The following is a 12,168-nucleotide window of genomic DNA, read 5'->3' on the forward strand; positions in this document are numbered from 1 at the left end:
GGCAAATGCAACAATTAGTGAAAATGTTCAAAAAGCCGGAGGGCGACCATGTAATAATAAAACGTTTGGGTAAACAACTGTATACCCTGTGTTGTTCGATAGAGTTGAGGATGGATTCTGGTTCGAATTGAGGTAATATGACCAGTTTGCCTCCATCTTGCAAGGTTGTCATAAGGATAAATTGCATGCCATACACGTGAAACATCGGCATAAGACAGAGAACGGTGTCATCAGCCGTGATGCTATGCTGTGGCCTATAGAAAATAGATATGGATAATGTTCATAATAGACAAATTCTATAAATATGTTAACATGATCATTGTATAAACTGCCCCAACATATTGGCATTTGACGCTAACTTTTCGTATACGGTATTAAATATTATTATTAACAGAAGTTTATCATTTGATTCGAAAGTACAACAACATTAAGATTTAAGAAAATTTGTAAATTCAACACATATAAAACTACAATTTACTAATTTATACAAATGGATATTCAGAGTGACTGGCAAGTGTTTAACAAAACATAAATCTACAATCTGTATCAGCATAATACAGTCAAAATGATTCAAGCACGACCCGTACAGGTAGAGTTAACATAACTACTGACACACATCGCAAAGTAGGCTTCAGCTATAAAAAAAATGTAAAAACATTTATAACATTAATTTTAAAGAAGACAGATACGGAATGAATGGCAGCGTGATATCACTATCGTACTTATACCTCGTTTGCTGAAGATTTGATACGATATTCCTGTGTGTAAGCATAACGCCTTTAGGTAATCCTGTCGTACCACTGGAGTAGAGTAATAGTGACACGTCATCTTTTGGATTAAATGTAATGTTGTCAGGAAAGCAAGTACCGTCATCGTTGAGGAGGTTTGAGAACGAACGATATCCATCCACCTCGCCTACTACTATGACATTCTAAGAATTAAAATATAAAAAAATAACACAAATAAATATAGTTCAAGTTTAAATCTGTGTATGATTATTGTCGGCATAATTAAAAAAAGTCCAAAAACAACCACACGTTTTATCCGTTTGCTATTAGAGGACAGCTGTCACATGGTTTGACATCAAATGTTTCGTAAGTGGTCATGATGTTTTCCTTTTGTTTTGGTGTTTCCCAAGTTCCCCTATATTCCTATATTTGTAGCCTGTAAGGTTTTACGTTGAGGTCTGATTTTGCCCTGTGTGCTGCCACTCTTGTATATCATTTGTCTGTTTGTCTTAATACTGAGGTAAAAAATCTTTATTGAAATGTTTTGCTATTGCAAATTGTTAAGTGTTCTTTTCTTATTTACTTTTTTTCTGTATTTAATGAACATTGCTAGAGTATATTGTAGGCATTTTGATATTTCAAACGTACCTTGATCTTAGTTTTAAGGAAACGGTCATTTGTAATAGCTTCTTGAACAGTCGGCAACAGCGATTGTATGACGACAACACCAGTAGTGCCTGAATGGTTGAGTTGCCTTGCAAGTTCAACTGAAAGAAGAACATTAACATTTCAATTTTATATTTCCTCATATGATGCTTTCATTTAAACCGTAAAATGTGATATTAAAACCCATACTGGATACTCCAGGCGTGACGCTCACCTGTTTCCCCTGGTATATGTCATGACAAAATGGAAAGCACGAAGGTAGCTATTTCGCTTCAGGCATATAAAACTGATCAATCGCTAGGCTGACTCATGTCCATTTGAAGATGTTAAATGTTATGCTTCCCCGGGATTATTTTGATATGTACATCAAACGTTCACATTAACCTACTTGTGGCATTGACAAGGTGCCGCGCACCGAGTATTCCTTTTTTGTCATGACATATTCCAGGGGTAGACAAAGTGTAGGTAAGCGTAACCGCTGAAATGTTGAGGATGTGTTCATCAATACATACTATTGTTATTATCAAAGAGAATGCAATATACCACTATGCGAATTATAACACTGCAAATATTTTACATACCGGAAGTGTAGGACGGATTCGTGGTGGTAAGTATAATTCCTGACGTCACACAAGCCAGTATGAGAAGGGCATACTCGGTATTGTTGGTAGAATACATACAGAGTACGTCCCCCTTTCTGTACCCCAACCTGTGTAGAGAACTGCCTAACTTTACCACCGCGTCCCTCATCTCCAGATAAGTGTACGTTTTACCAGCATTGTCATCTACCTATACAGTTAATACAAAATAGTTCCTGATATGAGTAAAGTAATAGAACAACATATACAACAATGTTTACTCAAACATCTTAATATGAAAATGACTTGTTTTAGCCGACCCGAAAGTGAACAAGTCCACAAGTACAGGCAATTATACTGAATTATAATAAATGTTTCTTCAGTATGTAACTCTTTATGCTGAACAAATTGGAACTTTCCTTTGATGAAGATACAATACAGATTGCTGGGTCTCTCAACGAAGTTATAAATTATATAGTATTTTATACCACGTTTGGTTTTGAACAATTTAAAACAAATAATTATCGTAAAATGTGTTTTTCTCTCTCTTATATTTAACTTACCAGGGCTGTCCTATTTCCGAAGTGTTCAAATTTTGGTAAAAGATATTCCGACAAAGATTCTTCCTTGATTTGGATATCGGGTATCGGACTGGTGAAAATGGTGTTTCGGGCGGAAGAGCTGGAGAATTTCCTGGTACACCATTGTCGTGTAACTGATCCTACAGCGGGACAGGCTCTCCTCCTCGGACTACCAGTGAACATACAACGCCGGAAATACGTGCACAGGACACTCAATCTCCTCACCGATTTCCCCAGAGACGCCATTTTTGAACTAGCACACCTATTAAAACGTCAAATGCCGTATGCAAAGCAGTAGTTGAATGTGCAATAGAGTATCGTGCAACACCTGTAGAATCCCTAACTAGGTCATCCACTTAATACATACAACCACATTGACTGTTCACATCAGTTACCAATCATTGCTCATGCGCGTATATAAAACAGGGCAATGCATAGTGGGCTCGAGCATATTTTTTACGTTCCAATGATCTTAACCTATACCTAAATACATATCAAAATTAACTAAGTCATCCGTTCTTTATACATTATATCCGTGAAATTAGTAGGAAAGTGACAGTACTTATATGTTATGGCGTCTATTGACGTAGTCCATGTAGGTACGGATGGAAGTAGTTTGATAATCATGTCATCAACAATATAAACTATGGCCATGAGATTATCTCGATAAGGGTCAAAATGGATACTTCGGTAGGAAATATATGTTAGTGGCTACTACTTTATTTCAGACAAAAGATTTATTTCAACAAGTACTTTACCTAAAGTATGGTATACATTGATCCGGAAACGGGAATGATTACTAAGCTACAGCTGGACCATGCGGTTTTTTTTTTAGTTTAGTTAATTAATTTATTATTAATATCATTTAAGCAAAATGAGGAGCCCACAAAACTCGATACTGACATGCTGATAGAAAAAACTAAATTAAATTAATTTTGGTGCTACAATATAATCATAAAGTCCAGATACAGTTACAGGTAAGCTCCCTTTAAGTCCTTTTTATTTGAAACATTTCAGGTTTTTCAATGTGTTGCATCATATAGTTTTGAAAGGGCAATATTAACGGGAAAATGAATACTATATACTAAGTAACGTTGAACTATAACCCTGTGTTTGAATTGTCCCCGATGGACGTATTCTATCAGCGCCAACATTGTGACGTAATTCAAATCTTTGGCGACTCAAAAATTGTAGATGCGAAAGAAAATATTAAAATCATGTCACAATTATCGAAATAAATTACCTTTTGGCTTTAAAATGACTGCATAGGACATCGGTTGATGAGTCTAAAGATGATGCGTATGCAATAACTTTCTCACAGTTGATCTTTACCTCTGGCATAAATGCTGAAATAAGCCAGAACTGATTTGGCATTTCAGTTTTTTTGTCACGATTAGAGATGTTTTCAATGTCTTTTAGTCTTCTACAATGAGTGGTTAATAAAGTTTCTGTGATTTCACTAGAGAAATCTAAGAATCCCTATCCCACTGTCGGCGAAACACTATAGAGTTTCTCATTTAATTACCGTCCTGCTTACCTTCACTATGTTTTCTTATCAGCAGGATACAATTTGCATGCTTTATTTTTCTTACAAAGCAAAAAGGATTAACTTTCTGTAAATACCCCACCCAGAGTGTGAAACATGTCAAAGATATAAAACGAAAAATACTTTAATTTGATTTTCTTACGTGCCGTAAAAACATCGATGATTAACATAATGAAAAGCACGCCTCAGTAGGCCCCTTCAAACTGACGATATATCAGGTCAAATTTTGGCACGTTTCTTTTTCTGCTATTACATGTGCTATCGCTTTTTTGTTAACTTCTTAACTGAAATAAAACATATCCTCTGACCCTGTCCGACACATCGTAATGATAAATATTACATCTGATTCAGTGTAACACATATTTTCTATATGTTGGATTCTGCTCTCGTGACACCCCGTGAATTCGCTTATGCATGATTATTAGGCTTCAACCCTGCGTGCAAGATTAAGTCAATTGAAATTTTAAAACCAATAAACTTAACATATCTGTTGGTATTGTAAATAATGTACATATACTATTCAGTTTTTCTAGTCTTACCCCATTCAAGCCATATTTTTACATTACTTTTTGATTGGTTGGTTTCTCTCATGTTTTACGTTATTCAGATCAAGTATACCCAAACTTAAAGCTGATAGTGCAAGTTAAAAAGCTTTAATTGAGATTTTCTTTTTTTTTTTGCTTTTGGTATCTTCCCCATCTGTTCCAACTATCGTTTCTAATGAAGTATCGACATTTTAGTTTACCCTTGCTTGGTAACGAGTTTGGCTTTAAAAAGCGCATTACCTGTCAAACCGGTTATCATTCTACAACTGCCGTCTTTCGATTCACGCACCTGAAGACTTTGCAATAATGCCAATCTGGTTGTTACTTATGTCACATTCTCGAAATTGTGTATCCAAAATTAAATGTATACACTACTGAAAATACTTCAAATAATATGTGTGCATTAGATATTTTAATTGATATTATTTTACTATTATTTCCACTTTTCTTAGATAAATGATATCTTCGATGTGATCTATTTCAATTCTATTCAACTGATCTGATAAAAAAATGTTGGTTAAAAATCGTGACAGTGTTCTATTTATATAGTATAGTAGTGTCACCTTGCGCACAAGTTGAGCAAATGATAAACTGTTTGACGGGTAATGCACTTTTTATACCCAGCGATACCCTTACTCGTTACCAAGCAAGTACATTCTAAAATGTCGCCGCTTCTTTAGATACGACAGCAGGAAGAGATTGTCACTTGGGAAAATCTCGAAACCAGATTTTTTTAAAACTCAATTGAAAGCTTTTTAACTTGCATTGTCAGCTTTAAGAAGTAGAATAACTCACCTTGACAATATTTCAGGCGATTTTCATATTATTACCATCTAGATAATAGCATCCCTGATAGTGATCTATCACTTAGTGGTTTCCAATCTTACCCATTCGGGGAAGATCGAGAATACTCCCAAGGAGAGATGTTGTTGTATATATCTCGCATCTACTTTCGGCACACCGTCGTCTTGATTTAGAATTTCCGTCAGGCGAGGTCATTTGGACTGAAGTATCTATTGACAACTCTTCGTATCTTCTTCGTTCAGTCTAGCTATAGACCCAACGATTGTGTAAATCCATTTTGGGAACAATTTAAATATTCCACAGAAAAGGCTCTAAATGAAAACCAACATGTAATAATAGTTGGTGATGTAAATGCCAATCTAAGCTTGTAGTTCGCACACGTGCCTTTCTCCTTGACCCTGTACCTGTGAGTGAGACATGCGCGGTCGGGTTTTCGGATGTTATTGAAATAGACACGGGTATTCCGGACCATCATGCTGCCNTAGCATATGTGTGTATTTCAGACATTTGTAACGTGCCCCTGTGCTGCCATGGTAACATTACTATCAAATTGAAACGCATGATCTGGTGCTATAAGTATGCTGACTACCATAGATTTCACTATTCATTAGGAAACACCGATTAGCATGATTTGTTTAGTAATGCTACTACATGTGATGAAATGTGCTTGCTATTTACTAAAATATGATGGAAATAGCTCATGATTGTATTCCTACGAAGTTTATTACATTTCGATGTAATGATAAACCATGGTTCCCTTTAGAGATACGACGTGAAATAAGGATCAGAGATAGACTTCAAATAAAAATAAAAAGTCATTTTTCTGTAGATAATGTAAGTAATTAAAAAAGTGGAATCACGTCAACAATCTTAAACGAAGAACACGTGAACTTTTTTATGCTGATGTGAATGGACTATAAGATCAAATAAAAATAACCTGTTGCAACTGGTACGTAGACTAATAAAATCCAATGATGTATTTAACAGTATACCCCCTCTGTTAAAACCCTATTTCGAATTTGGTTGAAGTTGATGCCGAGCGTAAAGCCAATATCCTTAACGACTATTTTGTATTCATTTCCACTATAGATGATTCTGACGTACCTCTACCACCTATTGATCTTCGGACAGAGAGTAGAATTGATAATGTAGAATTTACAAAATCGGATGTCGTTGACTTTCTTAAATCACTTAATATAGGTAAAGCAGTTGGACATGACAAAATTAGTCATCATATGCTTACGAATACTGCTCATACTGTTTCATACCCAGTATTTCATATATTTAGAAAATCACTTGTCTAAGGAATATATTTACAATCTTGGAATATTGCTTTAGTTATGCCTATATTTAAAAAAAGGCGACAAACAATGTCCCAGTATCTATAGGCCCATATCTCTGTTAAGCACTGTTGGCAAAGTTTTTTGAAAAAGTCATTACTAAATACCTTCATAACTATTTATAGATAATTCATTGCTATATAAATACCAGTCTGGATTCCAGCCAGAACAATCTTCGGTACACCAGCTAATTAAATGTATCACACTGTATGCAATAATCTCGAAAGTCATAAATTGCGAAGGTTTTTGACAAAGTATGGCATGCAGGCCTTGTACATTAATAAGAAAGCTATGTTATGTTTTGTAATCTTTTATATTGGTTATCTGATTACGTAAGCAATCGCCATCTTCTAATTCAAAAACAACTAATGCTGGTGTACCACAGGGTTCTGTCCTAGGCCCTTTGCTTTTCCTTCTATATATCAACGATATCTTGTTAGTCTCTCCCGCTTATTCGCTGATGATACTTCACTTACTGTCCTCTGCTTTTTCCGCAAATGATCTAGAAACCACCACCAATAAGGACCTCGAAATTGTTTTTAATATGGGCAGGCAGCTGACTTGTAAAATTTAACCCTTTGAAAACGGAAGCATTACTAATTTCAAATACAAAGTACGAATTAGACATTAACTTAGGTATACTACGCAATTTAAAATACACTCTAGATAGTAAAACATGAACTAGAATTCATACATCTTACTTCTTTTGGAATATTGTTGTGAGAAATGGGATGGTTGTTCTAGCGCCGATGCATGTAAAGTAGGAAAATTACAATTAGAAGTGTTGTCAGTATTGTCACGGGTTTACCATCCTTTGCTAGTAGAGAGTCGTTGTATTTTGAAACAGGTTGGGAAACTCTCTCTTAACTGAAAGACGCACTGTTACCCCGTATAACTTAAGAGACTCTGATTTTTGCACAACAGGATGAGCTACATAACCAATAATTAAGCATGGAGAAAGATTATTATTTTAAACAAACAGTTTGCAAATAAGTTATTTTTCATACTCCAATGAAAATTAAAAACAAATCACTCTCAATTCTTAAATAATGATGTTTTCTTTGTTTTCAAACAAAATACCTGAATCTGACTGGTCAAAATGTTCGTTTCATTGTTTCATGAAAAAGAAAGAAATATAAGCCACGACCACCGGAACTACGTTCGCCAAATAATTATTCTAAAATAAAAAACAATATTACAATCATATTCCACAAAAGATGATTTAAACAACAAAACATTGTTTTTCTTTATTTACAAATATTTTATCTAATAGTTTTAACATATCTCAGTGATGATACAGCAGGAAATCCGGTCTGTCTCTTTATAACAAAGGAAAGCAGGCTGTAATATATACTGGTCACTACTGCAGGTCTATTATTTACAACAGACTTTTTTCTCATTAATGTTCATGACTTGTTTCTCTGTCTGTATTTAGTCAAATACAGGCTCGACTGTGGCAGTCTGTCTGACGAAGCAGCACAGGAGATTTCTACGTATCCAGTCTCTCTTGTTATGGGCCTTGGATGCGCTCTTCTTCTTTCCACCGACTGAGGTGCTGGTGCTGCCACCTATTAAACATTGAAAATGACACATTTACATCGCGGATAACAGTATTTTTTAAAGGAAGGAAGAACAAAATGGTTTATTGATATGATTAAATCATGTTTTTCTTAAGTTTGACTCGGTACAGAATATAAAGTCACATAACCACACACAAGCAGAGAGCAAACGTGAAACGTCGGCACCTTCAGTAAACGAGAAAATACGTTTTTCTGATTAATTTTGAGAAACATGTTTTTACCCAAATATTTGATATACTGAAATTCATGAAACCATTCTCATGCTCAAACATGGATTTTTTCAAATCATTGACAAAATAACATTTGTTTATCAATGTATAACTAGAACAAGAAATTAGGCTTGGGCACAAAACCCATGCTTGAGCATGAGAACGGTTTCATGAATACGGGTCCGGATATGAACGATTTTATCGAGTGAATAATATTCTCACCAGCTGTAGCGGTATTCATTTCCTTCGCTTCTTTCTTGTTTCTCTAAAACCAAACGTGAAATCGAATTACATCAATTCAATCAAGCTCCTAAATATTTTCGATGGTCTTTTAATATTCTGTATTATTTGATACAGTTAGCAGAAAGCTTTTTTAATTGTTGTTTTACGTAAATTTTTTAATAAACATTGACAACATCGTGTAACATCAGTATAATTCCTCGTCTAATTGAACAACCCTTTCTCTGTGAAATTACGTATAGTCGTGAAAGCGTTTGATGTTTATTAAAAATATATATATACATTTTAGTTTTGGATTTCTATTAGAATGGTTAGAGATTGATTAACAATCTAATAAATAACATCTTTATCAACAGAAGACAGATATAGTAGCCTTACCTTGAGAATTCTGTCCAACAATCGTTCAAGTACATTCTTCTTTTGGGTGGCATTGGTCATCTGCGCATCCGTTGTAGCCTCGTGCCCTATCTTGAGTCCTGTCAGTTTGACGTCTTTATGAAGTAAGGCCGAAATTTGATTAAAGCGATGCTATTTTTTCATTATGATATAACGATATAAACAAACTCGTTTTAAAATTATCTCTTAATTAATAACGTTAATAATAAATGAAATATAGCTTTGTGACTAGATGTCTACGTCTTTTTAAGAATTTGTTATTTCTTTGTACATAATGAAATACTTGAGTTGTTAAACTTAAGAAGTAAATAAAGCATACATGAGATCGGAATATTCTAATTTTTAAAATTACCTTTGACGGGGTCAGAGGTGATAATATGAGGCTGGTTATCGTTTCCTCCAACACTTGGTTTGATTCGACCATCTTTAATCTTTAGGGGCTTACTTCCTGTAGCGCCAGTTGTTACTTCCGATGTTGCAGTAACCAAGGTTTTGTGAAGTCCAATCATTCCCTCCGTCTTATTGTCAGTTGTAAAACTTTGACATTCGTGTATGGCTGTGATTGACCGTTCACTGGTCAGTCCTACAATGTCGTCTACTTCCTTATCCAGTTGTCCTGCCATTCCCTCAATCTTATTAACAGTTGGTGAAATTCGAAATTCGCGGATGTACATAATTGACCGTCCAATGGTCATCTCTTCAATATCATCAACTCCCTGGTCAAGACCTTCGTTTATTTCCCTTGTTTCGGTATTTATTTTATCAACAGCTTTCTCTATTACACTCTTCACCAAAAGCTGTGCAATATTTCGCAGTTGTTCATCATCCATTGTAGATTCTGAAAGAAAAATACTTCGTTAAATTGTATTTGTACGTTCATGGTATATTCCACCACTTCTTTGCTTCAACAACTCTTTTTCATTGGTTAATAACTATGTATTATTGGACGATAGACCATGCGCGTGCATGTATTATTATCCAACAGACCATGTAGGTGCAACTCTATGATATTTGCTTGTGGCGGAGACTCGAGATATTATGAGTACCTGATTAGGTCTATATAGTAATGTTTCATTACTTACAAAATCTTTAAAATGGAATGCAAATTACACGTTTCATTAGATACATCTATATCAAGACTACCCCTGTTTTAGAAAAAAAAACTTGCGGTGAGTTAAACAGTGACTATACGCTTAAGACAGGTATGATTAGTGAGGAAAGTAGCAACTCCACTTTAGACAGGTATGATTGATGATATAAACAGTAGCTCTGCTTTAGACAGGTATGATTGATGATATAAACAGTAACTCCACTTTAGACAGGTATGATTGATGACATAAACAGTAGCTCTGCTTTAGACAGGTATGATTGATGACATAAACAGTAACTCCGCTTTATACAGGTATGATTGATGAGTTAAACAGTAGCTCTGCTTTAGACAGGTATGATTGATGACATAAACAGTAGCTCTGCTTTAGACAGGTGTAATAGGACGAGGAAAAGTGATAAAGATAGTACCGTCGCTGGGGCTCGAACCCGCGACCCTTGGCTCTCCAGCCCGATGCTCTACCGCTAAGCTAAAGGGAAATTCCCTACAGCTGACGCTTGTAAGGCAACCTAATTAATCCACATCTTTTACACTGGTATGATTGGTGGGTTAAACAGTAACTCTGCTTTAGACAGGTATGATTGATGATATAAACAGTAATTCCGCTTAAGACAGGTATGATTGATGACATAAACAGTAACTCCGCTTTAAACAGGTGTGAATGATGAGTTAAACAGTGACTCCACTTCAGACAGAAATGGTCGACAAGTGGTAAAATACATTGCGTTAAGTTAAAGCAGTTACGTATTCGGTTAAACTCAATTTGTTCATATTCAAAGAGACTAAGTACAGTACATACCTTTTAAAGATCCTGTTCCTTATTGCAAAGTGATTAAAACAAAAGTTAATTGTTTATCTCCTTCGAATTCGCACGTCTAGTTGACTGTAGCCTCCTTTGTCGCTAGCAACAGTGACAATGACGACAGGAAATCTCGCGTGACGATCGCCTATTGTGACGTCATAGAAATAAATATTTATAGCCTGCGAACCACATTTTTTTATCTTTGCGGACAATGATAAATATTTATATTGATAGAATTCTAACAGGGACTCACGCAATTTTTTTTATAAATTTCCGTTGGACATTCTTTGATAATATTAACACAATACTTGAAATACGCGATAAAAATGCACCAACAGAGAAAGCCTTTAATTTAAAGGGTAGACTATGTATGGAGTGCGCGCAGAAGGAATATCTACGGAAGCCCAGAAACGGCGAATGACGCGTGATAGTCGTATATATGAACTCATCAGTAGTTATTTACATTTGTGTTGCAGTGCCACTAGATAACAGTACCAACTAAAATGTTTGCATGATTCAATAAAAGCAAGTGTGTAGTAATATTAACAGTACAACATGTACCGTTGCATGACCTCTGACCCCCCAACACACACAAACACAAACAAACCAAAAACAAAACAAGATTGTTAATCAACGGTTAAAATACATGTAAATATATTTTGATAATCCTTTTTTTTAAATCATCAACAAGAAATCACCGTGAAATTTAAGTCGGCGTATTCAACGTCAAAAATGCGTCGTGTGCTAACTCCAGCTACAAACATTTGTAACGAACCCCTGTGTTCCAGCCATTATGCCTGACAGCGACGTCGCGGACGTGTCCCTAGAATATGGAATGACTGTGGTTTTGAATCAAGGAACATCATGTATATGGCGGGCCACCGAAGCGTGTCTGCTATGAGATCCTATAACCGGTCCTTTTCAACAGAACAGAATAATTCACTTTCCTCTAGAATCTACACTAGCGTCCGTTGCAAGTGGCGAAGCAGGTGAAATCGTCCCGGCTCGTCGGGCAGTCCCTCATCGATAGTAACACATACCGAAT

General features: G+C 35.5%; 1 protein-coding gene across 1 annotated transcript; it reads right to left on the minus strand.

Moving 5' to 3' along the window:
* Nucleotides 1–8,023: 8,023 nt before the first annotated feature.
* Nucleotides 8,024–11,230, minus strand: LOC110450494. Its single transcript, XM_021498047.1, has 5 exons — nt 11,121–11,230; nt 9,566–10,051; nt 9,196–9,308; nt 8,800–8,842; nt 8,024–8,356 (listed from the first exon to the last, which is right to left on the minus strand). The coding sequence occupies exons 2-5, from the start codon at nt 10,041–10,043 to the stop codon at nt 8,220–8,222; spliced, it is 771 nt and encodes a 256-aa protein (XP_021353722.1). The 5' UTR covers nt 10,044–10,051; nt 11,121–11,230; the 3' UTR covers nt 8,024–8,219.
* Between the last annotated feature and the right edge of the window lie 938 nt (nt 11,231–12,168).

This window comes from Mizuhopecten yessoensis, unplaced genomic scaffold (assembly GCF_002113885.1).
Source record: "Mizuhopecten yessoensis strain PY_sf001 unplaced genomic scaffold, ASM211388v2 scaffold5229, whole genome shotgun sequence".
NCBI lineage: Eukaryota > Metazoa > Mollusca > Bivalvia > Pectinida > Pectinidae > Mizuhopecten > Mizuhopecten yessoensis.